Below are 25,851 nucleotides of genomic sequence, written 5' to 3'. Positions count from 1 at the left end.
CCCATAAAACAGCAAACGGCCACATAATGCAAAACTATTTAAAATTAAAACGGAACAGTAGAGAAAATCCGATCAGAAGGACAAAATAAACTAAGCATCCACTGGAAGGAATCCCAATATCTATGTATACGGCGAGTTATTACAAAGAATCCTGCAAACTTACCTTCAGTCGTCGAGAGAAAGATCAAAACGAGGTGTGTTTATTCTAGCCGTGAGGTAAAATGAGACGTTACAAAATTTACATGAATGTATTATTTGACAAGTACAGCTGTGACAAAATTAATTAGTAATGTCAATAGCAAAATTGTCACCCATGTATACGGCGAGTTTATACTACAAGAAATTAAAAAAAATCAAATTTGAATAATTAATTATTTGTATAATGAATGTGACAGATGGTGTGTCATTGGGGTTTTTTTTGCCAAACATCGGGAGGAAAATCATGAACAGATGTAGCGAACGTATAGGCAATATCTGGTGTTTTAGTTCTGTAGTTGGATGACTATGTCCACGCGTTCATTTGATAAGCGATACTTTACAATATCATATTTACAAGTATTTTCTTCAAATCAGATTAACAATACTGTAGGCCTATGTGTAATCATTAATTAATTAATTCATTTTTTTAAAATGCAATTACAGTTGTAAACTCAATTACGGCAACTTTTACATTATTTACAAGAATCCTTAAAATTACACTAAATATATTAAAATGAAAATATTAACACTTTGAAAATTACGGTAACTTTTACATTATTTAGAAGAATCCTTTAAAATACACTAAATATATTAAAATGAAGATATAAAAAGAATTAAATCAAATCGTATTGTTTAGAAAGATTTAAAAGGGAAATTAAAAAAATTAATCATCAAACAAAAAATTGTTACGAATCGCCTTGTAAATCACTGATTCCTTTAGGCACATCATGGTGAAAATCTAATCCCTGCTGGTCAACGAAAATATAAATTTATATTTTTGATTTTCATTTATTGTGAAGGATATATTTAAAAAAAGCCAAGACTTACCCAACGTTTAGTGTGATGACAACATACCTTATTAAGGTAACGTCAGCTGATGTTCTTGACTTTTTTAATAAATCAATTTCACAATAAAGAAAAATCAATATAAATATTCTTTGGAAGGAGATGAATTTATTCAACATAAACAGTACCTAGAGTGCCACCGAGAGAGGGAAGGGGTAAAGATCCCCGGGTCTTAAGCTTACCAGGGGCCCATGGAAATTGAAGTAGCATTGTTTTTTTTCAAAAATAATTACTATCATAGGCCCTCAACAATAATGGCATGGGTCCCCTAATAATGGGCTCCTATACACATCTAGATGTGTATAAGAGACAGACCTATAGCCCCCAAAAAAACCCCATCTTTTTATTTGCGCTTCGCGCTCGCAACTGGGGGCCCACACCAACGCTTTTCCCTGTTACCGTTTTCCCTCTTGGCGGCCCTGAGTACTGTACTGTATACTGTATTTAATTATATTAAATTATCAGGAACGCTCTTTTGTAATGTGTTCCAAACCACGGACTAATAATTGGAGGAAATCATATGCATCTTGAAATTAGGTAGCGGGAAGTGAATATTCTCATGCTAATTTTAATGCTATTTAAATGATAGTATTATAATGCAATAAATATTGGGAAAACGCCGAAAATTCTGCAATTTTTAAGAAAGATTGTCTGCGTCTGCTTCTAATTTTCCACCTTCTTGCTGAGCTTCTTAAACCATAAATTTCTCTATGCTTAAACAGTCTAACACGAAGCAAGACCTTATACTGTTTGAGGAACTCGGGAAGAAAGTGGAAAATACAGACGCAGACATAAACTCTCTTAAAAGTAATAGGCCTATAAATAATAAGATAAGATTAAGAGATAAAGATAAACTTTATTTTCATGACCACAAAACAATGCGAACATGAATTTTGGTTTCTTTGATGCTTTACTTCACAAAGCAGTATGAAATAAATAAATAAATAAAAAAGATTAATTAACTTAAATAAGCCTATACGAGAAAGACAAAAAAAAAATAAAATATACAAACTAGTATCTCTGAAAAGTTGATTGATTGATTGATTGATTGATTGATTGATTGATTGATTGATTGACTTTATTAGAAACTCATAACACAATACAATACAACAACATGATGAAAATGAATTCCGAAAATAACACAAGAAGTTAAAACTTATTTCCATTCTGGTCCTCAACACAAAATTAAACACTTGGCAAAACAATAAGCATAATTTTCTTCAACATAAAAAAAATCAAGAAAATGGTCTTGTATTAATTATTAATTAATTAAGTAAGTAATTAATTACTACTCTTAACAATAACTTAAAATACTGAAGTTTTCTGAGTGATAGCTGAAAATGTCGTTTCAGTCTGTAGCCCCTGGGATTTAAATGTACTCTTGCCGATAGAAGTTTTTTTGTCTAGGAATTACGGACCTCTCACTTGCTCGCGTACTAATAATACTGTGTATATTTCTGATAGCCTGAATAAAATAATGCTCCAAATAAGCTGGACCATTGCCATTTATTAGTTGGTGTACTAGTCCCCATAGAGTCAACTGGTATCCATTTCAGTTGATTGAAATGAACATAATGAATTGTAAACATGAGTTAAGTTATCAACAAAATATTTTGACGGACTCCACCGGGGTTACTAACAACATACTGTAATTATTGTTTAATGGGTGTAAAATATCTTCCATAATTTTCTTAACTTGGCTAGTCACATCCCGTTTACCAATAACATTTACATCCCTACCTATTATTTTACTTGCAATTTTCATTATTCTATCAAATTCTAACAATATTTTTAATACAATTATATTATCAACTTTTGGTGGTGTTTAATCTAAATATTTATCTATATTTATTGTCATCTTTACTCTTAAACCTGTTTTACTCTTTTGCGTAAGTCCATTGTTTTATTCAGTTTAATTCGAGTCATTATTCTCTTCCACCTTTCCCATTATTAAGCCTAGTATTTACTTGTTTTTTTATTTGACTTTTTTTTATGGACCTTTTCGCTATGCCCCGCCCATATAGGCCTATTCAATTACATGTCTTGCAACTTCCCTATACAAGCAATGACCTTTTTTCATTAAACAATATGAGTACCTCTTAATCTATAATGCTAATATATTTTATTACTGTTTCCAAAATTACACTGAGTTGACAGGAGGGCAATACATGACAAGCCGGTCCTCCAGCAAGGGACTTAAGTTTGGTGGCAGCATTACTTTTCCTCCACGGCGGTGGCAATAAGGCTTTCAAACTGGTACTGGTATGGGCATTTATATTGCACATTTTCCTTTCGGTTGTAAGGTTTCATTGTTCAGGGAAAAACTCGGGCAACGTGTTCTACAGCAATAAACATGAAATCATGAACGCCACAACTGTTGTATATTGTCAAACCAATTAACAACAAAAGCACAACACAAAACAAATCGTACAACCGACACAATTAATAACTACTATATAAATAATACAGGTATTTTGAATAACTTTATTTTGAAAATTGCATACTGTACATTTTAAATAATAATAATTTGTTCTGTTGACCTGCAACATCAGAAATAGCCATAACAGGTGTCCCAAGTCTTCCGAGAATTGTGGAAGTCCCTTGGAAATCGGGATTGTGTCGCATACTTTTTTGTGCAAGCAAAAATCCCCTGGCTACTAACCTATTTCCTGCAAATGTATGTGCGGTATTACAACATGCAGTACATTATTATAATTAGGTGTGGTAACAAAACACATTTAACCATATCATTAAGGTGGCTTCTCCCAATGTAGGACCCTTACCCTAGAGGGCAGTAAAGATTAAGGAAAAATCAAAGTGCCACAAGTAATTTGTCACTTCATATATAATATTATATTACTATAAAATTGGAATTAAATGATAGGCCCAGAATTGAGTGAAATCAACATGTTTGCTTCTACATTAATGCCTATGTAAAACAGAAAATGTCTACCATTAGTGATTTCTTTTAAATTTATAATAATTATAAACAATATTTTACTTGTAGTTTGTACTACAGTATTATTAATATTAATGTGTGAATTGCCAATACAGGAAGTGTTAGGATTATCATATACTTTATTTTATTATTTACTTTATTTCAATTACATCCAACAGCGGAATTGCCAATTACAGGATGTCTTAAAATATGTAAAAATATAGTAAAATACAAAATAAAACAATAACAATCAAGGTAACAAATCAACAATATTGAGAGTTCCTAGCTTAACTGAAAGAAGGCCTATACTGAATTAAAAACTTTGGATTTAAACATGGAAATACAGTTAAAAAATATGTCAATAGTAGTATCATTACATGTAATGGTATTATACAGTAGTTATGGGAGAGTCTGTGAATAAAACCATTTTTAGCAGCATTGACCCAGCTAAGGTCAGTGCTAGGTGAATTTGTTCTATGTATTTTTAACATAAGTACTGAATGTATACAAAGAGACCATATACTATACATGTATAAAGGCATCCATACTGTAATTATAACCCACACATAGGCCTAAATATTAAAGAAATACTACAAAGGCAGCATAGTTTGAATGTTTGGTGGGCCCCATAAACAATTACAAGCGGAGCGAGGGCCTTTGATAAGGTGCCCTAGAAAACTTAATGTTTTTTACATTCTGGGAGACTTTATAATTCCTACATTACTTTCAGACCAAAATCGCCAAGCACGAGATAACCAACAGCCAACTGGTGATCCATGCCTTGCCCAAATAAGCCTGTGTTGTTTTGTCAAAAGCAATATTCAAACAATTGTTTAGCAAATTATTGGTGAGCCTACAGGAGGGTTGGCCTACCTGCCCAAAACTATGCTGCCACCAGTGGGTTACTGGCCTAGGTTTTTATCAGAATTTTTAGATAACATTTAAGTAACAATGGTGAATAGTGAAATAAATTCAGTATGGACTAAAGTTCTTCAACTCATCAATGTTAGCCTCACTTTTGTGGTCCACCAAGCCTGCAAAGTGTGACCTCAAGTGGTCAAGTCCCTTTTTACTGATCACATGTTCATTTTTCTCTTTTTCCAATGCCAATTCTAACTCTATAATGACTTTATAAAGTCGCTTCACATGTATATCACAGTCAAGTCGTAAACTCTCTTCCTTCAGTTCACTTTCTTGTTGGCATTTATGTCTCACCTCTTCGAGATCAATACTAATTTGTTTACGTTTTCTTCTCTCCTCAGCTAAGTCTTTACGTAACCCTTCAATTATTTTTTGCTGTGCATGCTTCTGATTTTTCAAGTCTTCAATATCCTCACGCAAGAATACCTCAACGGATTGAGCTGCCTTTAAATCTTTGCTCACATGTTTACACACTATTTCTATGTGCGTGTTTTCATCACGTAAGCCTTTCACAATTTCACGCTGTTCTTCTAACTCCTTGCGGTATTGTTTTGCTTTTTCTTGCTTTCGTTTAAAAGCCTTTTTTATAACTTTTAACTCTTCTTCAGTTTTCATCTTCTCTTGTTTTAACACCTGATAGGCTTCTCGTAAAATGTTCATCTCATGATTTGTCCATAAACAAGGATCTTCTTTGCTAGGTTCGGTAATTGTTAAAGATTCACTTGCAACAGTTTTTTGTTTTGCAAATTTTCTAAGTGGATCCCCAACTTGTATACATTTTTGCCTTCTGGATTCTAACTCAATATTATAGGATGTTCGCACTCTCTCATATATATTTTCTATTGGCTCAGTTGTTCTTGAGATTTTACTTGGTTCATAGTGGGTCTTGATCTCCTGTAGCTGCTTATCATTCGTTAATAATTCTCCAAGATCATTGTACTTGAATGTTGGAGGAAACAATGTTTCTACCCAGTGTAGAGTCATTTTACATAGACCTGAAAAAAATATATAAAGTATGAGCAAAACATATAATTTATCTATTAGTAGAATAATGCAGTTATTCATTTTAGTTGGTTTTTAGTGGCGGCTCTATGATATATTTTCTTTGGGGGGCTGAGCTATCCGACAGGGGGACTTGGGCTTCCATCTAGGCCCGAACTGGGGAAATGGTTTGAGAGGGAGTTCCCCCTCCCAAATGAGATTTTTTTTATTAAAGAGTAGGAACCTGTGGATGGCCAGAAATGTTGGCTTGGCGTGGACCTAAATTTATATATTTTTTAGTCCAACTGCCCGACGAGCTCTGTCCGATGGGGGACTTAATCTGTCAGCTTAAGCCCCTGCTGCTGCTCCCCCTTCCCAACCACTGGCGCCGTCACTGTTGGTATTATACCTCCATCATAAACATAATAAGGATATAGGCCTATGGCGAGCTATGTATTAGTCAATTAATATAATAATCAAATAGTACAGCATTCAAAATCACAAAGTCATTCTTCGGTTACCAAGGAATTTCACATAGGCCTACCCGGCATCGCACTTAAAAAAGATTTTCCTCAGAACAGCGTACCATGCAAGGTCCAAGACCTGGCCAAGGAAAGTAAATTTAGCGCCAAGGAGTAGCATACAGCAGCTTATAGCTCAGTCTTCTCTCGGTCACTCACTGCTTAGTACCAGTGCAGTGGTTTTAGAGGGAGTAGCCTAGTTTTACTTAGAATAGTAGCCTACCTAGTTGGACAACATAGCACGCCTCTGTTTACCTTTGGCTCGCGGCCGCTTCGACCATACCAACTCTATGTCTATAGCTAGGCCTAGGCAGCTCGGACGCTACTACAGTCTTAGTCTACATTATACAGTAGGACTAAATACATATTTTACAGTTATTATTGTGTGTGCATTCAAAGTTAAAATTAAGAAAACACTATAATTAAACTACATTTGTATTCTTTACAAATGTGCAAAAACAAAAAAACACGTACTCGGACTCTCTACACGGCTGTTCTATTTTCTCTATGGTATCAACAAAGCTGTGAGTGATTTCAATGGATGCTATATGCCAATTGCCATGCTGTGCTGATAAATATAAGATCTAAAATAAATATATACAATTTTCAACGAAAGTAATAATAAATAGATAATGTTTTAAGAATTTATATTTTTAATAAAATTACTATACAAATAATGAGGTTGCATATTCTATATTTAAATTTGTACATAGAAACATTGTTTTCGATTATTCAATAGGCCTATATCGCATCCGTGGAAATTGCAACTTCAATTTTACGTTTATTTGGGTCTTTCGTGGCGGCGGAAAGATGAAGTAAGTTGCTTATGTTATATTATATTTAAGAGCAAATACATAACATTTAATTCATGTTTTATCATTAACAAAGTAATTTATATGTTAAATTTATATGAGTTTGTTTCACATGCTCAATTCTTTACTCCATGCTTTAATTGAGGTTTGAGCTAGGCTAGGCTAGGCCTAAGCTAGAACCTCTTCCTCCTACCGCTCATACTCTACACGGGCGCCTGCACATCCCACCAGTGACTTATGATATGTAGAGCTAGGCCTAGCTAGTAAAGCTGTCTTGCGTTCATATAGATTTTTGTTGATTACTATATATAACTATGCCTGCCGTATGAAAATTTCAACAATCATTTAGCTTTCGTATTTTTTTTTTCATCCTGACTTCCTATAGGCTATGCAATTCAATGAGAATCAAATCTGATAGGACCACCCCCCCCCCCCCTAAAAAAAAAATGAAAAAAATTGAAAGCAACTGTATCCTGACTTCCTATGCATTTTATGATTTTTTCCAAAGAGTCCATACTGGAGTGTTACTGGGCAATTTTTTTTGCATACCACTACCGTACCAGTGGAGTGCGCCGCCAACGTCTCTGCCAGGCCAATGGAAACACCGAACGAAAAATGTAAATGATAATAAATAGGGAATACTGCTATATTTTATTTTCATATTTTTTTAAGGATTTTTTAAGCCTAAATTTTTGAATAGGGAATTTAATCACAATGTTTGGATTGGACTGGATTTATTCGGTGTAAACACCAAGGATAGCCCACGAAAGTCTAGAAGAAGACGGCTTAAACGTCTCATCCGAAAAACGGTGTGCTATTGTAACTTGTATTTCAGTCCTCTAGCTGAAACACAAGGGGAGGCAGCGATGGGAATTGAATCGGGGACCTAGAGATCTCCACGGTTCAGCACACACACAGCGGCTACCTAGTACCACCAGATTAGCTGACTGAGCTAAGCTGCTCTCTCAGTACAGCTAAGCTAAGCCCTTTCTTACTGTATTTCCAAAAATAGCATGATTATTGCCACATTGATTTATTGCATTTTGTTTCCTTAGCCCATTGACGAATATTAGGAATATTAACAAGTTGAACGAGCTAGAGGCTGAATATGGAATTTCCGAAAAGCATTCATGGCACCAGCAATACAAAGACAGTGCCTACATATATATTGGTGGCCTACCATATGATCTTACAGAGGGTGACATCTTGTGTGTTTTCTCACAGTAAGTAACATCACCGAAATGGTGTGTCTAATAAATTGGAGGGAAAATATTAGGGGAACGAGTCACTTGCGATAGGACAGTGTGTTTTATTCTATTGCTGCAAGAGTCGCACACTATATGATTAAGATAAAAAAATGATTAATCTGCTACGGCCAACTGTGAGTTTTCTCATCCGCTTTTTGCATGTATATTTTATAGGGCGCCCCCACACTTGCAATCTTTTTTTCACTGCCAGCAACATAACATGTTATAGTCTAGGTGTATCTTTCCTGAACTACCAGCTGTTAAGTCTGGTTCTGCAATTTATAACAGCAGAGTGATAAATGCAAGAATGTTACCCCAGTTTTAACGAATATAGTCGTCCTTAGGACCATCAGCAACACCCTATGGGACGAGTATACTTTTTGCTGGCAGCGAACATGTTGAAGAGGAATGGATTTCAGTGGCATTGAAGGGTGCACTATTTTACCTATAGTAAAACTTGAATGTAACCAGACCAAAGAATGCTGATCCTCACAGTAAAGAGGACCAACCAACTAGTCAGCATTACTGTATAATCCAATAGAGTACTACAGTGTTACGTCACGATACCATGTGATACTACTCCGTTGCTATTGGCGACACAAACTGCGTTTAACCGGACGCCCTTTCCCCACAGACAAACCACTGATTCCAATTTCTAACGTAATTATTATGATGTTGTATCTTAGTTTTTCTTTGTAAATTTTAATTGATGATTAAATGCGAGTTCGATAAGTAATATAATGTGAGCTTTTGTGTTTTTAGTACATTTTGATAGTAAATTATTAGGTTTTAAAATGCCTATTCCAGAAAGCCTATTCTAAACCATTAAGATTATGAAGTCATTCAGGCGTAATGAACGGTAACCAACTTCTGGTTGACAACAAAGGGCGCCACCTGGTGTTGTGACAACACGACGGTTGTACTCTACAGTAGGTACCTGGCATTGTATTGAGCTCATCTAGACTTTATGGAATAATTATTTTAAAAAAATAAAAAAAAACAATTACTTTTTGTGTACAGATATGGTGAAATTGTCAACATTAACCTAGTAAGAGATAAAAAAACTGGAAATTCAAAAGGCTTCTGTTTTATTGCATACGAGGATCAGAGAAGTACAACTCTTGCAGTAGACAATCTCAATGGTTTCAAGGTAGGAGGAACAGTAGCATGGTGGTTTCTAATCCAAAGGTCCTGGGTTCAAATCCTTTGTAACAACTATTCTTTCATTACTAGTACTGTAAATACAGTAGAACCCCTATTAAGGGGATACCTTCTTGACCAAAACAAGTGTCCCCTTATTAGGTGCCCCCTGAATAGTGGTTGGCCTTGCTGTTATATATACTGTATCCTTTCATTTATTCATGGACAAAAAGGTGTCCCCTTAATAGGAGTGTCCCCTTATAGGAGTGTCCCCTTTTAACAGAAGTGTCCCTTAATAGGAGTGTCCCAAAGGAGGCGTTCTCGTGTATATTCTTTTGCTGTTGGTCCTGTGTACATGCAGCTCATGTGTATACTGAAGAACACAGTACTCTCTCCATAAAGAAAGAGCCATATCAATGAAATATAACTGACCAAACAGACAGTGGCGTATCCAAGGGGTGGGGGGTAGCGTGGCATTCGAAAACCTCGAAGCAAAAAAAATTAGCTTATGCTTATGCTGTCACGGTTAACGTGTATTCGGGAATCTAAGAAGCAATATTTTTCAGTGGGCGTGGCCACCGAAAATATATTCCACGCCCCCTCACTGCCATTTTGTGAGACAGTATCCACGGGCTGTGGCTTAGCTAAACATTGCATTTACCACTAGAGGTGGCACTGCACTGCAAAGCTAGGCCAGCTTCATTTTTGGTTGCCCCTCTGTGTGTGGTGTGTGTCTGGAGGGGGCGGTGGGTTTACCAAATTAGGGCAAGTGGGTTAATTTTCTTTGACTTTACTTATATTAGTTATATATTATTTATTCACGTTGTAGAGATGATGGTCATTGCTCTATAAAGTAACCCATAAATTCAAGACCGTATATTGCATTGTAGAGCAGTAGCTTAACTAACCAAGATAGAATTAAATCATTTGCAAAACTAAATACATTTCCATGTTAATTTATCCATGCCTTTTATATCTTTAGATAACACCTTCCTAAAAAAAAATGTCTTTTTAAAGATTTTAGGCCGAACCATTCGAGTGGATCATGTAAACCAGTACCGAGCTCCGAAAGAGAACGATGATGATGGTGATGATTTGAAGCGTCTGCACAAAGAAGGATGTGCCCCTAAAATGTCATCATCTTCAGCACAATCTGAAGAGGAACTGGTATTACCACAAAAAGTTAGGAAATCAAAAAAAGGTTTGTTTTGTTTTTAGGCCCATAAAATTGAATAAAAAGGAAAGTATCGGGGGAGAGTAAAGGTCTTTTCTTAGCTATAATCTTGATGGTAACCAAATATCACAGAATGAAGATACATCTAGAAAAATTAGTCACCATGACAAAAAAAAAAAGAAGTCTGTCATATCTTAAATTGGAACCAAATGATGTGGTCTTCGAAAGCAATGTGGTACTGTAGATGATAAACATTTTTTTTTATTTGGCATTACGTACGGTAATTTGCTTCTAATATATAGCTAACAAAATTCTTTTCTTTCACTTTTCATTGGCTATTATTATACCACATTTAACTACAGTATTTAAGTGCATTTATACAACTGGGGTGGAAAATAGTTAAATGGTGAAGGTGCTGGCTTTACTATTTTAGGGTCATTTGTTTGAATCCTGTGAGATAAGATGTTCTCTTAACTCACAACATCACTTTTTTAAACCTCATAATGAGACATTAATTGTTTAGCATTGCATAGTGTTATTAGGATTGTAAAAACATTAATTCCTTATAATTATTCAGGTTTTTTTCTTTATTAAAATTTCTGCCAGATAAAATAAAATCTAAGACCTCATAATGAGACCTTAATTGTTTAGCATTGCATAGTGTTATTAGGATTGTAAAAACATTAATTCCTTATAATTATTTAGGTTTTTTTCTTTATTATAATTTCTGCCAGATAAAATAAAATCTAAGAAAGCCAAAAAGGAAAAAAAGAAGAAAAAGAAAAGAAAGAAGGAATCAAGTTCTGAATCTGAGAGCAGTGAAGACAGTGAAGAAGAACGACCAATAAAAATCAAACAGGAAAAATTTGATCCAAGTTATGAGCGTCGAGAAACTAATCAAAGGACTGAACACAATGAACGAAGATGTGATAAATATGAACATGAAGATAGCCGAGTTAGGTCTGAGAAATTTTATAGTTCCATGGAGCGAAATAGCAAGAAGCGAGTGGAAAGTTTTTCCAGTAGGAACAGGAGGGATGAAGGATATACAGAAAATGTTGATAGAGGGCGCTGTGATAGGAAACAAAATGAGAGAACGGAGAGGAGTGAATGGGACAGAGGCCAAAATGAGAGGGCTGCACACGGTAGAGGAGAGAGAGATAGAGGAGTGGAGAGAGATAAGAAAAGATGGGACAGAGATAGTACAAGAGAGAAATATACAGAAAAAAGGGAACACTATAGTGAAAGAAGAACTAGGTACAGCAGAAGTAGAAGTCCTGTAAGGAGGAATGATAAACAGGATTATAATAGAGACTACAGAGACCGTAGGAGGTAACCAAATATCTGGAGTGGAGTTCAAATATAAAAAAATTAGGGGTCACGGTTTATAATAGAGAGTATAGAGACTACAGAGACCGTAGGAGGTAACCAAATATCTGGAGTGGAGTTCAAATATAAAAAAATTAGGGGTCACGGTTCATTAAAGGAAGAACTAGTGGTGATACCAGTGGAAGAACTGTGGGAATGGGTTGGGTTGTCAGGGCTCCTTTTGTAAAGAGTTGGCCCCACCGGTTGTGAAAATCAACACAATTTGTAAGGGAAAATTAATAAGCCATTTAAAACCCAAGAAGTTCTGGGCCGACTCTGGTCCTGTTGGAGACATCAGCACCTCCCCCTCATCTTCCCCTTGTCAGGGAAAATACTGGCACCATCACTGCAATAAAGATTTCCCTGTTCTCCAGTGAATAAGTGAGGGAAAATATTTAAATAGTTTTGATTTTCTATTTGGCTTTGACAAATAGTGGAAATTATTTGATAAATATTTGTATAAATTTATACAGATAAAGATAGAGGAGAGAGAGATAGAGGAGTGGAGAGAGATAAGAAAAGATGGGACAGAGATAGTACAAGAGAGAAATATACAGAAAAAAGGGAACACTATAGTGAAAAAAGAACTAGGTACAGCAGAAGTAGAAGTCCTGTAAGGAGGAATGATAAACAGGATTATAATAGAGAGTATAGAGACTACAGAGACCGTAGGAGGTAACCAAATATCTGGAGTGGAGTTCAAATATAAAAAAAATTAGGGGTCAAGGATTATAATAGAGAGTATAGAGACTACAGAGACCGTAGGAGGTAACCAAATATCTGGAGTGGAGTTCAAATATAAAAAAAATTAGGGGTCACGGTTCATTAAAGGGAATTTGCATTTTGGGATATACAGGAAGAACCAGTGGTGATGCCAGTGGAAGAACTGTGGGAATGGGTTGGGTTGTCGGGGCTCCTTTTGGAAAGAGTTGGCCCCACCGGTTGTGAAAATCAACACAATTTGTAAAGGAAAATTAATAAGCCATTTAAAACCCAAGAAGTTCTGGGCCGACTCTGGTCCTGTTGGAGACATCAGCACCTCCCCCTCATCTTCCCCTTGTCAGGGAAAATACTGGCACCATCACTGCAATAAAGATTTCCCTGTTCTCCAGTGAATAAGTGAGGGAAATATTTAAATAGTTTTGATTTTCTATTTGGCTTTGACAAATAGTGGAAATTATTTGATAAATATTTGTATAAATTTATACAGATTAGAATTAAATGTATTTTTGAGTCATTATTTTGAATTGCTGTAGGGGTCGTTCAATACAAAACCATTCTGCATTTTTTTGTAAAGTCAACTAAAGCAATGTACTTAGTTGCTTAAAAACGAATATTATATCCATGGTTACATTATAATTTTACCATTATTTTACATATTGCATATTACAGTATTTTGAAACAACATTTTTATGCATATGTAAAAGTGTACAAATTTGTCTACCCCCTGCCCCCTAGCGTACTGTTTGTACACTTGTGAAAAACTCAGTTTTTGGTTTTCGTTATTTAGCCTGATTCTTGGCCATAATTCAGAACAGTGCGACAAGTGAGCAAATTAAGCCTTGAAGTAGTAGGCAACATCACTGATGAGTAAAATGTTCTACAAATATCCTGCTGAACAAAGTTTTCTCAAACAATAGAGCTTAGTGTTTAACTTTTTCAGTTTGTTTCAGTAAGCTTTGAAGTAACACGTTCCTTTAATGCATACAATCATAAGTCATACCTATTACTTTTCCGGAGATCAATTCACATTTTTCAAATAATCTCAGACTGGTATAAAGAATCATTGTTATTATTCAAGATATTACAGTAGTGCTAAAAAGTTATTAAATAGCCTAAGGAGCAGTATGCTTGAAAGTATGCTTTCTGTGGCGGATAAAAAAGTAGTAAATGACATGAGCATTAAACCCCAACCCCCAATGGTGGCAAAGTAGTTCAACAAAGTGGATTAAATTACTAAATGTGACAATGGTCAAGTTTTCAATGGAATGCATTCCCAATTTTTGCACCCCACTAGGCTAAAACAGCCTATGCCCCTATAAATAAGGACCTATGATTGAAGAGGGGTACAAGTTGCAGTGTTTCCTTAACAAAAGGGCCATTTCCCCCTAGAAGCTCCAGAGTTAAAAGTTATTATCACGGATTCTTTTAAATGACAAACTCAATGTTAATATTTTAGGGTTTTCCTAGATTTTATCACAGCCCAAAAAGTTTAATGATTTTTGAAAACGCTAAGACACCCAATATCACACATTACACTAAACATGCACAAAAACACACAATACTTAATGTTGTACTTGATGATGATTTTTGAAAACGCTGACACCCAATATCACACATTACACTAAACACGCAATACTTAATGTTTAAAAATTCATAGTTTTTTTATTTGATTTTTTGTATCTGTTTGTTATAAAATAATAAAACTATTTTTCTAGGGTCCGAAGGAAAACAATGCAAATTAAATTTACAAGCCACACAACAACAAATACAAAACATGATCCTTATCCATCCTTTATCATAATTAGCTAAAGACTGAAAACATCTTTCATTATAAACACTTTCAAGCTAAGGCTAGACTTTTTTAATACCTTGTTTCACATAAATGTTTTTTTTAAAGATCATTTGAGGGTGGAAAAAATGTTATTGTTGAATGTAAACAGTGTAGTAATTGGATGGTTAAATGCTTTAAATTTATATAATTAGGAAGAAATATATCTTATTTTTGAAGATTTCAAGGCAGCGGTGTGTGTAATAAAAATAAATAAAAACTTCGATTTTTTTCATGGCAGTGGGTTTACTAATTGGCCCAAAATAAAATGTTATTTTTATTCAAATTAATCAACATTTTGGCGGGCAGTGGGTTTGCTAAACAAGGTATAGAAAAAGTCTCGCTTAACTTCATAAAAAAAATTAATGTACTTACTGTAGTGAAACATGAACAAAATTTAATTGTACAGTACTGTAATTGTTCATTTAAAAGCAACTTCCAATAAAACACATCAAAATAAATTTACTGATTTATAGACAATTTTACCATCCATCATAAAGCAACTAATCATCTTTGTTTTTTCTGGGACCACTGCTTTAAAAAGAATTTTTAGTCTGAGTGTCCCTATTTGCTCTCCTCTGACCCAACCTTGTTTGGGTGTAGTGCTAGGGCCATAGCCAAGATTGCCATTGTGGGGGCACCTGTGTGTGACTTCCGTCTGTATATCTTCAGGCTGCTTGCCCCATTGCCTTTCAAAGGTAGGGTACCACCCTCACCCCTCCCATTTCCCAGTTATTATTATAATCTGTGTAATGTACATGGCCATTTTTTTTCTTTTTCTTTTACTAATTCCTTTACATCCAACAGCAAGTAAACTCGCCACTTACAGGTAGGAATCATGCTTTATAAACCAAGTCTCTTTACAAGGCTTAGGGAGTGGAGTTGTTTTTATTCATGAGAAAGGTCCTGCTGAGACAAGAATTGCACCCGGACCCCAAGCCTGTGCCATCACATTCATTAACATTCGCTCGTGTCCGTCTACTGCTTTGTTCAAAAAAGCTCTCAAGACGCATCTCTTGTCGGGTTGCTTTTTCTTAGTTCTCTTGTTTGTAATTTTTGGTTTCTTCCTCCTGTAGTTTCTTCCTTGAGCTCTAGTAGAGTGGATTTGTGCGCTTTCTAAATCTTATTATTATTCTTATTATTATTAAGGTATTTAACTCCACACATCACAACATGTTCTAAAATTTAAGGTTTATATATTTCAGATATGATATTTAAATGCCCGTCCATTAAACTCAGGCTCTGAAGGAAAACAACCACCATTTTCCCACAGTTTTTAAATATTCAAAAATCTGTATCTCATTAACTGTTCCCAAGCTTTTGTCAAATATGCTTTTTGTGTCTTAGAAAAATCAGTTGTACAGAATATCAAAAATGTGTTTTTACACTGGAGCCTAACTTTAAAAACTAGCCATGAAAAGCAGACATATAGAGTCCTTTAACACTCCTGAGAAACTTAGATTGGATTAGCATGAATGCTCATGGGGCACAGATTAGCTTTCACTCTGGCACTGTGGGAATCTTGAAATTATGCATATCAATTGCACTAATGGGGAAGAATGTCCTTGTAACGATATTTCTGGCAGGATTTGAACCTGCCACCTCTCCCTGTCAAGGCGAGTATCACACCTAGGCCACGGAGACCTACAGGATATACGTACAGATATAACCCCAGGCACTTTATCATAACTGACTAAGCTTGTAGGTCATAGCTGGACATCATAGTAAATAATATTTAAATCAAGTTTCCTGCTTAATACACGGTAAACAAAATATAGATAAATAATAATAACAGTACTCAAATAGGAACATATATATTTGTATTTTCTCAATCGATTTTGAGGTAATTTAACTACCATCTACCTGGGGCGTTCATTGTGGAGAAGGGTTTTTGAGGGGCGTTTAATCAAGGGAGGCATTTAATCGAGAGAGGAGTTTAATTTTTTTGGTGTAAAATGTATATGTATATACTCAAATCTGTCTCTTATACACATCTAGATGTGTATAAGAGACAGTATATATACCATTTGCCTATCAGCAACTCTTATTTATATACTGTATATAATATAAACAAAACAATTTTGTAATTTTTTTTTTTTCAGAACTTGTACACATTACGAATTGCCATGATTCCCATAGCGGCACTGTCATCATCATCATTATCACCATCATCCTGTACTGTGCATAACCTCTATTAACAGAGTATACTAGCACAACAAATAATTTAATATCTTAATAAATTAAACAATTAAAAAATGGAATTAAATTTTCCAATTTTTTTTTTTAGCTCAGATATTCAATATAAGCTGTGCACTCACTATGGAGAACGCAATACCACGACGCATGCACAAATGAATCCGGTCAGACTACCTGCAACAATCAACAGAAGGGTGCCGGTGTCTAGCGCTCACACAGAGTGAAGTAGGATTTGTCGCATGTCTGCCCATGGAGGAATCTTGCAGAAATCAGCAAAGGTATTTTCAGCAAAGCTAAAGTTGCGATGAATCAAGGTGTACATTATTTGTTCAAGATGTCATACATGGTTTGTGTCCTCTGGTGTAAATGTTGGATTATCTTGTAAGAACCTACCATGTCCATTACTAATCACTGTTCTTTCTTTGGGCATAAGTTCTAGAAGCTTTTTGTGGAATCTCTCTGGTTCCTCCTCAACCCAGCGCAACTTTTTCACAAAAACCAGAACCCGTTCTAATTGTTTAAACTTCTTCACTTCGCTATTTTCCATGTATTGTAAGATGATCGGAATAATCTTGTGACTTTTTCTTTTTTTTATCATATTGTAGAGAGCAACTTCTAGTTCATGTAGACATTGAGAATTCTTAAGAAATTCTGGAGACAAAATGAGAATAGTCCGTTGACTTGCTTCCACGGCAGCAGTGCTGTCATTAAAACAATCTACAAGAAACATATTTTTTAGTTAATTTATTGCCTCATAAAATTATGTTAAAAATACTGTGGTAAAGATTTATTGAATGAGTATGAGCAGAGATTTATGAATAGTATTGTTTTGACAGCATTATTCAGTAGTTCATTTATTTATTTATATTTATTAGACTTCACATTGACAATAAAAATTGTTACAGGACAGTAGCCAGTGATGAAGAATGCTAAGAGGTGCTCTAAAAACAGCCCTTGCACTGCTCATAAAAGTGACCAGTGTAGACAATACTGCACATGGGTTGCTTGTCAGCCACCAGATATTGCCTTTCACTAAATCAATTATTCAAAAGAATGAAGATATTTACCTCCACCAGGGTGAAAATTTATTTCTCGAATGCAGGGGGAAAAGTTATGGCTTTTCAAAAAAGGCAGAAGCCACTTGTAAACGAAATTGCAATCATTTGTTGAGTTACTGTGTGCAATAAAAGCATCAAATTGATTGTTTTCTGTTGAAAAAAAAAATTGAGTCACTTGTTATTGGATTTGTTTAAATCAATCAAATAAATATTTATTTACTGTATATATTTATTACAATTTAATCGAGAATTTTTTCATGCCTTGTTTTGCAAATTTCTTTTCTTAAAGATTGTCAGAGGGCAGGAAAAAAAAATTAAAATACAATTTTGTTTTCTTATTTAGCAAATATTTTTGCCAAAATCATCCAGATGGAGGAAAAAATAGAAATAAAATTGGTGAATGTAAACAGTGTAGTAATGGGATTTGATTTATATTTATTTAATTAGGATGAAATATACATATCCTATTTTTGGAGATTTCAAGGCAGCGGCAAGAAATTCCCATTTTTTCGTGGTGGCGGGTGTACAAATTGATCAAAAATAAAATTTTAATTGAATGTGAAATCATCATTATTTGATAAACAAGGTATAAAAAAAGTCTTTCCTTATCCCGTATACAAAAATGAGTCATCTTGGAAAATAGTGTGCAATAAACATTGCTCTGCATATTTTACAGAAATAATATACCGCAGAAACACCCTGGGGCGTTCATTGTGGAGAAGGGTTTTTGAGGGGCGTTTAATCAAGGGAGGCATTTAATCGAGAGAGGAGTTTAATTTTTTTGGTGTAAAATGTATATGTATATACTCAAATAAACTCCTCTTAATTTCACTGTAAATGTGGAACTATAACAAAAGTGATATTGCATGTTTATAGAGACTTACTGATCCCAACCAGGTTAGAAAATTTTAGTTGTACTGGAGTACAACATTAACAGATTGTGTTGAGAATGATGTTGCTTCCGTTGTAGACTAGGCAAAATTTGACAAAAATGTGCTTATTTAAGGTGCTGGAGGCAAATTGTAATAATTTATGGCATACAAGCTATTTATGGGTTTTGTAGGGTGCTGAACTCAAATCTGCTATCAAAATGGCTGCCAAATTTTGATATTTTGCCATAACTTCCAAAATATTCCACATAGAACAACAGTTTTGAGTCTATACTTATTTGAAGAGTTAGGCACTAGCAGTTGCAGAAATCCAAGATGGCCAACAAATAATAATAAGTCCCATTTATAGTATATTCTACAAAACAATACTTTTTTAGTCTATTCTATGATTTGAGTGGTCAGGGCATACAGAGGCACCACCAAAAGTTAATGTCAGCCCATAGCAAATACAGAAATCCAAAATTACCACCAAATTGGCCGCCAAATTGACTTCCAAATTTCAATATTAACCATGAAGTACATAACAGTCCATAAAGAACAACAGTTTTTCGAGTTTATACTATAATTTGAGATATTAGCCGCTAATGTATGACCACTAAAATTCAAATTCAGCCACCTGCAAATATTCAAGATTGCCGCCAAATTTCTAAATTAAATAATATTCAATATTGAACAATTACAGTTTTTGGATCTATACAATGGTTTGTAGAGAAGCACGAAAGTACAGACGAGTGATGTCATTTGCAGTTGCAAAACTCTTGTATGGCCAGCAAATGAATTGATTACGAGGGTTTTTTTTATTTTCTTATTGTTTGAATAATTCTGTGCATTTTGACACGTACCAAGATCAAACATATACTGTACCATAGAGTGTTCCTGAGATACATGTATTAGTATTTTAGATTGGGGTCAATGACCTTTGACCTTTCATAAACAATTTTCCCTAGCCCAGCTAACTATTTTTTGATGTATCCTGGTATATATCCCTACACAAATCATTTGAAATCAGCATCTTCCCAATTTTTTCACAGATTGGCCCTAATTTTGGTTAGTTAAACTAAAAGACATACCCCATGGTTACTCCATTGCTCTAACCTGTCCAGATCTTCCAATAATAAACTTAGACAATGCAATATCAATATAGAGAAGACAACTGAAATTTTTTATCAATAATTTATGAAACTCATAATTCTTACCTGGATCATCTTTCAAAGTTAGACAGTAGTGAGACCAAAGTAAGGCTATTGATATCTTGTACCTATAGTACATACACCCCATCCACATGCATATAAACACCACCACCAAGATTAATAATGCAATCACAATTAAAGGTACACAATAAAAAGTTCCTGAAAAGAAAAATGAAACAATATTGTTAATTAGTTACTGGATTATTAATAAATATAAGTCAGTAATTTATATCTATTCTTCTATGTGAACGTTACGTTGTTGTCAGTAGAACAGCTTGTGTATCCTACAGATCCGAAGACTTGCACTGGCGGCAGCCTAGCTACTGACAGGGTCTCTAAAACTGGGTAGGAAGGACAAGATAAAATAAGTCATCAGGTGCTCGTAGCTTAACAGGGGTTGAGGTAAGAAATTTTGCGGGTATGCAGATGGCTGAAAATAGTACTTTCAGTTTTATATTTTTTCACTGAAAGAAAGAGATCTCTTGATATATACACTTTCAAGCAGAAGATTGAATGTGTTAAATGAAAACACTAGATTGTGGGTATAACTGACAATATTATTAGAGTACATTACCTTCTTTGTCTTCAGAGTCATTGATGCTTTCATACAACATTAAAACACATGTACTAGTCATTTCTGTGTCCTTCTTATATGGTATCGCGTTAACTACAGCTTTGTAATTACCATAGGATGCAGGTGTTACACGACTCAACTTTAAAAATGTTTTCACAACCGTAGACACTGTGCTATCATCTTCAAGTATGCTATAAATAATAATAATATACATAATAGTAATAATAATAATTATAGATATATGCTGTGTTCATTAGAACTTGTGAAAACTGATTTCACAATTTGTAACATGCGAGAACACGAGAAGAGTGCATTCATTTGACGAACGCTAGGTCATAGTGCATATCATGTGTCTATTGAGTGTCTGCGATAATACGTCGATAGGCCTATTCATAGCCTGTGTCAAAAAAGCACTTGAATTAGTACTCCGTAAAGTGCATTCAGAACATTATACAGTGCAAATCATGAGGTTGCAAATAAAAAATAAAAAAACACTTCTTTTTTATCTAAAACAATATTACTTAAACAAATTGCAATAAATACATCTGCTCGTTTGTGTTAACATCCGCCATTTTCCACACTACTTGTGCAAATCGAAGAAGAAAATTCTACTCGAGTTCACAACTTGTTCAACGATCAGATGAACGCGTTTCACAAATTGTGAACTGGAAAACACCGACTTCACAAGTTCTAATGAACGCAGCATTACAGTACACAGCACTTCACATCAAAAATCTAACTCATCAGTTGTTTTAAAAAAGTATAGCAAAAGGTTGTAGGTTCGAATCCCATCATTGACACTTCTTATAGGATAAAAATTTTGTATGAAGTAAGCCTATCCAAGTAAACATAAAAGGGTTGGGGACCAGGACATACTTTCGACTTCAAATTGACAAACATTAAAAAATGTTAAATACAGACACAATGCACACATACAAAAAAGTATAATTTAAAAATATTTTAATAAATATGATTGTATGATGTAAGTAATCTGTTAATTAAAAAAAAAAATTACAAAGGGCTCTGCTTGGTAGAATTATAACCTCACTCATTTGGGCACTGTTATTATTTATCTATATATACGGTTGGACATAAATAATAACATACATGTTACTATTTATATCCAGACGTACACCCAGATCTATCTCGTTTAACGCCCTCTCGAGGCGCACCATTGTGTAATACTGTACAATGTACTTGACAGTTATTTAAATCTTTTTAACCATGAAGCCTCTGTGGTCTAATGGATATGACACAACTTGACAGCAAGAGGTCGCAGGTTCGAATCCTGTTGGAGGAATCTTATTACACGATGTATTTACGTCCCTTGGTGGCCCCCCCCCCCCACCAACCATTTTTGTTCACTTCCCACAAATTTTCACCCAACCAATAAAAATCCTGCATACAGGCCAGATGTCCGAGGTGGAACTACAGTATACCCAGGGAATTACAGTACTGATATATACAAATGGCAAAATATCACAACTCTCACGTAAAATATCCTACCTTTCGTTACACTCAGAGTTAATAATATAATTGTTTTCAGTCTTCAATGGTTCCGTCGCATTTTCAAAAAACCATTTAATACTTATGTTGTCCACTCGTGCATTGATTTGAAATTTGCAGCATAGTGTTTTCTCTTCTGAAAGATGTGCTCCAACTTCAGATGGACATTTTGTGTCCAAAGAAGAATACAATTTTGCATCATATTTACTGTAATCTGAAATTATTTAAAAAAAAAAATGTGCAGAAAAAAAACTTAAAACTCAATTCTACCTCAATGCTGCACTCTCTTTCATGACCAGTGGTGGCTCTGGTGAAGGGATAGGGAACCCCAAGCACCAGGCAGGAAGCAGGGGAAAAGCTTTAGTGGGTATCCAAGCTTGCCATAAATATGTTTTATTTTGCCCAAATAATCGATGAGTTGTCATGTCCGATTGGTGCTTCAAGTTTTGATTCCATATCAAAACTGCACTTTCCACCAAGACTTTCTCAGGAATTTGTCCAGAAACCTCTACCAAATCACTCAAAACTGCATTCACAAATCTCTACTCTTTATCAAGAAAAATTTTTTAGATACTAACTGAGAATTAGGTCTTTGATGAAGGATAGAGTCTTGAGTTCAGCATTCTCCAGCAAATCGCTCAAAAACTGCACTCTCAAGCCTCTACCCTTCATCAAGACCAAATTTTTTATAGTATCAAGAGTCAAAATTGGAACTCCTCTTTTATTTAAATCATCTCTTAAAACCACTCTAGCTCAACTTCAGGCAAATATTCAAAATAAGTTTGTATTTTGTACAGGGCATACCTTTATGTACTTCAACATATTGAACAAATTCTTGCCCTCCACTAACGCATATATAAGTTCCAGCAAATGATAAGCGTGCCTCTGACATCTTGAATGTTTTTCCACCATCACTAAATTTGAATGTATGTTTGCTGAAATTGATGTCATATTTATCAATTTGTGTGGCATTTATAGTGTATTTCGTGTTGCTTTTGTTATCATAGCCAATTTTGCTGTCATTTGAAGTACTTTCTTTGTACCAGGATATTCCCATGGATGCATTTAAGCAGCAGCTAAGTTGCACAGTTTCCCGATACTCTACCTCTGTTACACACTTGGTTGAGTTATCTATTGTATATATATTGGGAGAAAAAAAAAATGACTCCAGTAAATATGAACATATAAATTTGCTTGGTATGATTGATAAATCCGACAGAAAACATAATAAGATACAGCGATAATTCTTCAGTGTCTTTTTAATTTTTTTTAAATATTTATGATTTCATGGGTTGCTTTGCCATTCCTTATTCCACCCCTCCTTTCTTTTTTCTCTTTCCTTGTTTGATATTATTTGTTCAATTGATAGTCAATGAGGTATTATAAAAATATCTCCTTGGTATAAGTTAACATGTATAGGTTACTGCAGTGGTGCATCAGAGATTCCTTGATAAGAGGTCCAATCTCAGTGGCAGATCCAGAATTTTTTTTCTTGGGTGCTAAAGCGTCAATACAGGACTAAGTCCGCAGAGGGCAGAATCTTTCTCTCGCACTGAAAAAGATAATTGTCTTCTTTCACGACAGGGGTTCAGTTCAATTATTTTTGTGGAATCTGCTCCAGAAATACAGTATACGCAAAATAACATACTAAAAGTTTGTATTATTCAAAATTCAATATCCACAGGACAATTTTTAAAAGATATAACGAAACCACTTAGGGAATGTCATGCAATCAATCAAAAACACTGTACGTTTGGTTTAGTACCAGTAGCAAATTAGGCCCTGTGAAATAATGCTGCATGTTCTAAGTCATAAGATATACTGACTGTAAAAAAGACTTTTATGTCGTTTTAGCAATATCAAAATAAAAGTTATGTCCAAATTACTTTTAAGCTAGACATGGTGTGTATGATGTAAAAACATATTTTTTCACATACTTCCCGACAATATTTTCGCAAAAACTCTTCATACTTTAAATTCCCCAATCCTTATCTTCCATATTATTGCAAGTTCGGCCTAATCGCGTCACAAACGAAGGAAGAGATAGAAAAACAAATGACTTCAAATTTGAGTAGTAGTTTGTTCCGCTGTTCTCTTAATTCTCTTTTTTATTTGTTGTTTTTGTGTCCCAATTGCGTTTCTTAGTTGTTTTTTAAACTGTTACTGCTTATTTCATTCGCTGTGAATCATTTTTAATGTTTTGATATTTAAATAGAATATTGAAAAGAATATAATAAATTCAATGTTAATAACAATAAGAATATTTATTGATTTTAATAATTATCGTTGTGAATGATTTTTTGTGTTTTGATATTTAAATAGAGTAATGAAAAGAATATAATGAATCCAATGTTAATTAGAATATTTATAGATTTTAATGATGATCATTGTAATTTATTTAATTATTGTAATGAAAAGAAACTAATAAATTTAATGTTAATAATTATAATAGTTTTAAATTTTAGTGATTTTTATTTTATTTATTTATTTTAATAATTATCGTTGTGAATGATTTTTTGTGTTTTGATATTTAAATAGAGTAATGAAAAGAATATAATGAATCCAATGTTAATTAGAATATTTATAGATTTTAATGATGATCATTGTAATTTATTTAATTATTGTAATGAAAAGAAACTAATAAATTTAATGTTAATAATTATAATAGTTTTAAATTTTAGTGATTTTTATTGTGATTTATTTAGGTGTTTGCCTGTCTCTGATGCTTTGTTTTAACACCAATTGCTTTTAGTGTTTTTTATTCCTATTAATATTCTTGTATCCGTTTGGTTGTCCTCCACTTTCCCCCGTTGTCCCTCTTGTTTTAATTGTATACAAAATTTTATTTTCTGTAGATTCTTATTTGGTAATTTTTTAATATTCAACTTCAATTTGTACTGTATAAGATTAAATTGCAATAAAGTATTATCGTATCGTATTATCGTAAATAAGATCTGTGGTAAAAAAACTTGTTACCTTGGAGTTCTTTATTATTTTACTAATTAGTCGTATTATATTATTACTACCTCATTATATAAAATAATAAATTATTAGGTCTACCACATGAACAAAGACATATTACAAATTATAATATTGAATGTTGATTAAACTTACTTTGTTAATCAAGATAGTATAAATATCTTTTAAAACAGTTTTAAACATTTACGATCACTCATTATAAAAAGTATCCTGGTGAAAGTTGTCTTTATGACTGTGTGTGAAGTTTCTTGATTCTATGTTCATGATGGGAGGGGGGTTTCTGTATTTTTAGAGTACACATTAGGTCTATATGTTTTGTGTCCATCCTAAAAGTGGTGATTTTTCGATGTTGACTTGGAAATAAATAAATATCAGGTAATGCAGAACAGTATCTGGTTTGATTTAACTGCATTCGCATGCAGGCATCTATATTATTTTAACAAATTTTCTTTAGCAACAACAGACGCAGCATTTGGGCGATGTGACACAATAAAACCGTATGTTACTTTGCACATATATTACTGGAACAGATTTCACAAAAATGATTTCTCTTGCAATTAGTTCTGGGTCAATTCACAGATTGACTGGACTATTGGTGTTATCCAATGCATTAAATATTTTCTTCCATCCCATACACTAAAAATGTAACTCATCCTCTTGTATCTGTCTCTTATACACATCTAGATGTGTATAAGAGACAGGTATTTACGTCCCTTGGTGGCCCCCCCCCCCCCCCCAACCCTTTTTTTTTCCCTCCCAAA

General features: G+C 34.1%; 4 protein-coding genes across 11 annotated transcripts in view; 1 reads left to right on the top strand and 3 right to left on the bottom strand.

The window, feature by feature from the left end:
- LOC117111144 overlaps positions 1-284 on the bottom strand; it is a 2,450-nt gene extending 2,166 nt beyond the window's left edge. Inside the window, exon 1 of the mRNA XM_033254012.1 lies at positions 164-284. The gene's annotated coding sequence lies outside the window, so the exon portion shown is untranslated. The remainder of the gene's footprint in view (positions 1-163) is intronic.
- A 3,217-nt stretch (positions 285-3,501) lies between these two features.
- Positions 3,502-6,951, bottom strand: LOC117111146 (coiled-coil domain-containing protein 160 homolog). 3 transcript variants are annotated; one of them, XM_033254015.1, is made up of 2 exons: positions 6,880-6,951; positions 3,502-5,898 (listed from the first exon to the last, which is right to left on the bottom strand). In XM_033254015.1, exon 2 carries the CDS (start codon positions 5,885-5,887, stop codon positions 4,955-4,957), a length of 933 nt encoding a protein of 310 aa, XP_033109906.1. In that variant the 5' UTR covers positions 5,888-5,898; positions 6,880-6,951; the 3' UTR covers positions 3,502-4,954. The 3 variants fall into 3 exon arrangements, with proteins under 3 accessions (XP_033109906.1, XP_033109907.1, XP_033109908.1); XM_033254016.1 differs by lacking the exon at positions 6,880-6,951 and adding an exon at positions 6,661-6,777; XM_033254017.1 differs by lacking the exon at positions 6,880-6,951 and adding an exon at positions 6,629-6,647.
- Positions 6,952-7,156: 205 nt separating this feature from the next.
- On the top strand, positions 7,157-13,991 carry LOC117111141 (RNA-binding motif protein, X-linked 2-like). Of its 3 annotated transcripts, XR_004445828.1 has the most exons (6): positions 7,157-7,220; positions 8,273-8,440; positions 9,485-9,614; positions 10,622-10,805; positions 11,513-12,253; positions 12,781-13,991. XR_004445828.1 is itself a non-coding variant. In XM_033254005.1 (5 exons), the coding sequence occupies exons 1-5, from the start codon at positions 7,216-7,218 to the stop codon at positions 12,112-12,114; spliced, it is 1,089 nt and encodes a 362-aa protein (XP_033109896.1). In that variant the 5' UTR covers positions 7,157-7,215; the 3' UTR covers positions 12,115-13,991. The 3 variants fall into 3 exon arrangements, 2 of the variants coding, with proteins under 2 accessions (XP_033109896.1, XP_033109897.1); XM_033254005.1 differs by having other exon boundaries at positions 11,513-13,991; XM_033254006.1 differs by lacking the exon at positions 8,273-8,440 and having other exon boundaries at positions 7,188-7,220; positions 11,513-13,991.
- A 2,785-nt stretch (positions 13,992-16,776) lies between these two features.
- LOC117111142 overlaps positions 16,777-25,851 on the bottom strand; it is a 26,005-nt gene continuing 16,930 nt past the window's right edge. For all 4 annotated transcript variants that reach the window (XM_033254008.1, XM_033254009.1, XM_033254010.1 and 1 more), the window contains exons 4-9: positions 22,916-23,242; positions 22,112-22,325; positions 20,606-20,796; positions 20,038-20,190; positions 17,961-18,101; positions 16,777-17,610 (exon numbers count right to left, since the gene is read on the bottom strand). In XM_033254008.1, the coding sequence (XP_033109899.1) occupies positions 17,231-17,610; positions 17,961-18,101; positions 20,038-20,190; positions 20,606-20,796; positions 22,112-22,325; positions 22,916-23,242 (1,406 nt within the window). In that variant the 3' untranslated portion in view covers positions 16,777-17,230. The remainder of the gene's footprint in view (positions 17,611-17,960; positions 18,102-20,037; positions 20,191-20,605; positions 20,797-22,111; positions 22,326-22,915; positions 23,243-25,851) is intronic.

The sequence above is a fragment of the Anneissia japonica genome, unplaced genomic scaffold (genome assembly GCF_011630105.1).
Source record: "Anneissia japonica isolate Jap-2015-1 unplaced genomic scaffold, ASM1163010v1 scaffold831_len117347_cov185, whole genome shotgun sequence".
Lineage (NCBI taxonomy): Eukaryota > Metazoa > Echinodermata > Crinoidea > Comatulida > Comatulidae > Anneissia > Anneissia japonica.
This window is presented reverse-complemented; position numbering and strand designations above follow the sequence as displayed.

Excerpts from the sequence above, each read along its gene's own strand:
- LOC117111146 (XM_033254015.1), bottom strand. The coding sequence starts at position 5,887 with ATGACTCTACACTGGGTAGAAACATTGTTTCCTCCAACATTCAAGTAC.
- LOC117111141 (XM_033254005.1), top strand. Across the intron at positions 8,441-9,484 it reads ATCTTGTGTGTTTTCTCACA|ATATGGTGAAATTGTCAACA; the intron begins GTAAGTAACATC and ends TTTTGTGTACAG. Across the intron at positions 9,615-10,621 it reads ACAATCTCAATGGTTTCAAG|ATTTTAGGCCGAACCATTCG; the intron begins GTAGGAGGAACA and ends GTCTTTTTAAAG.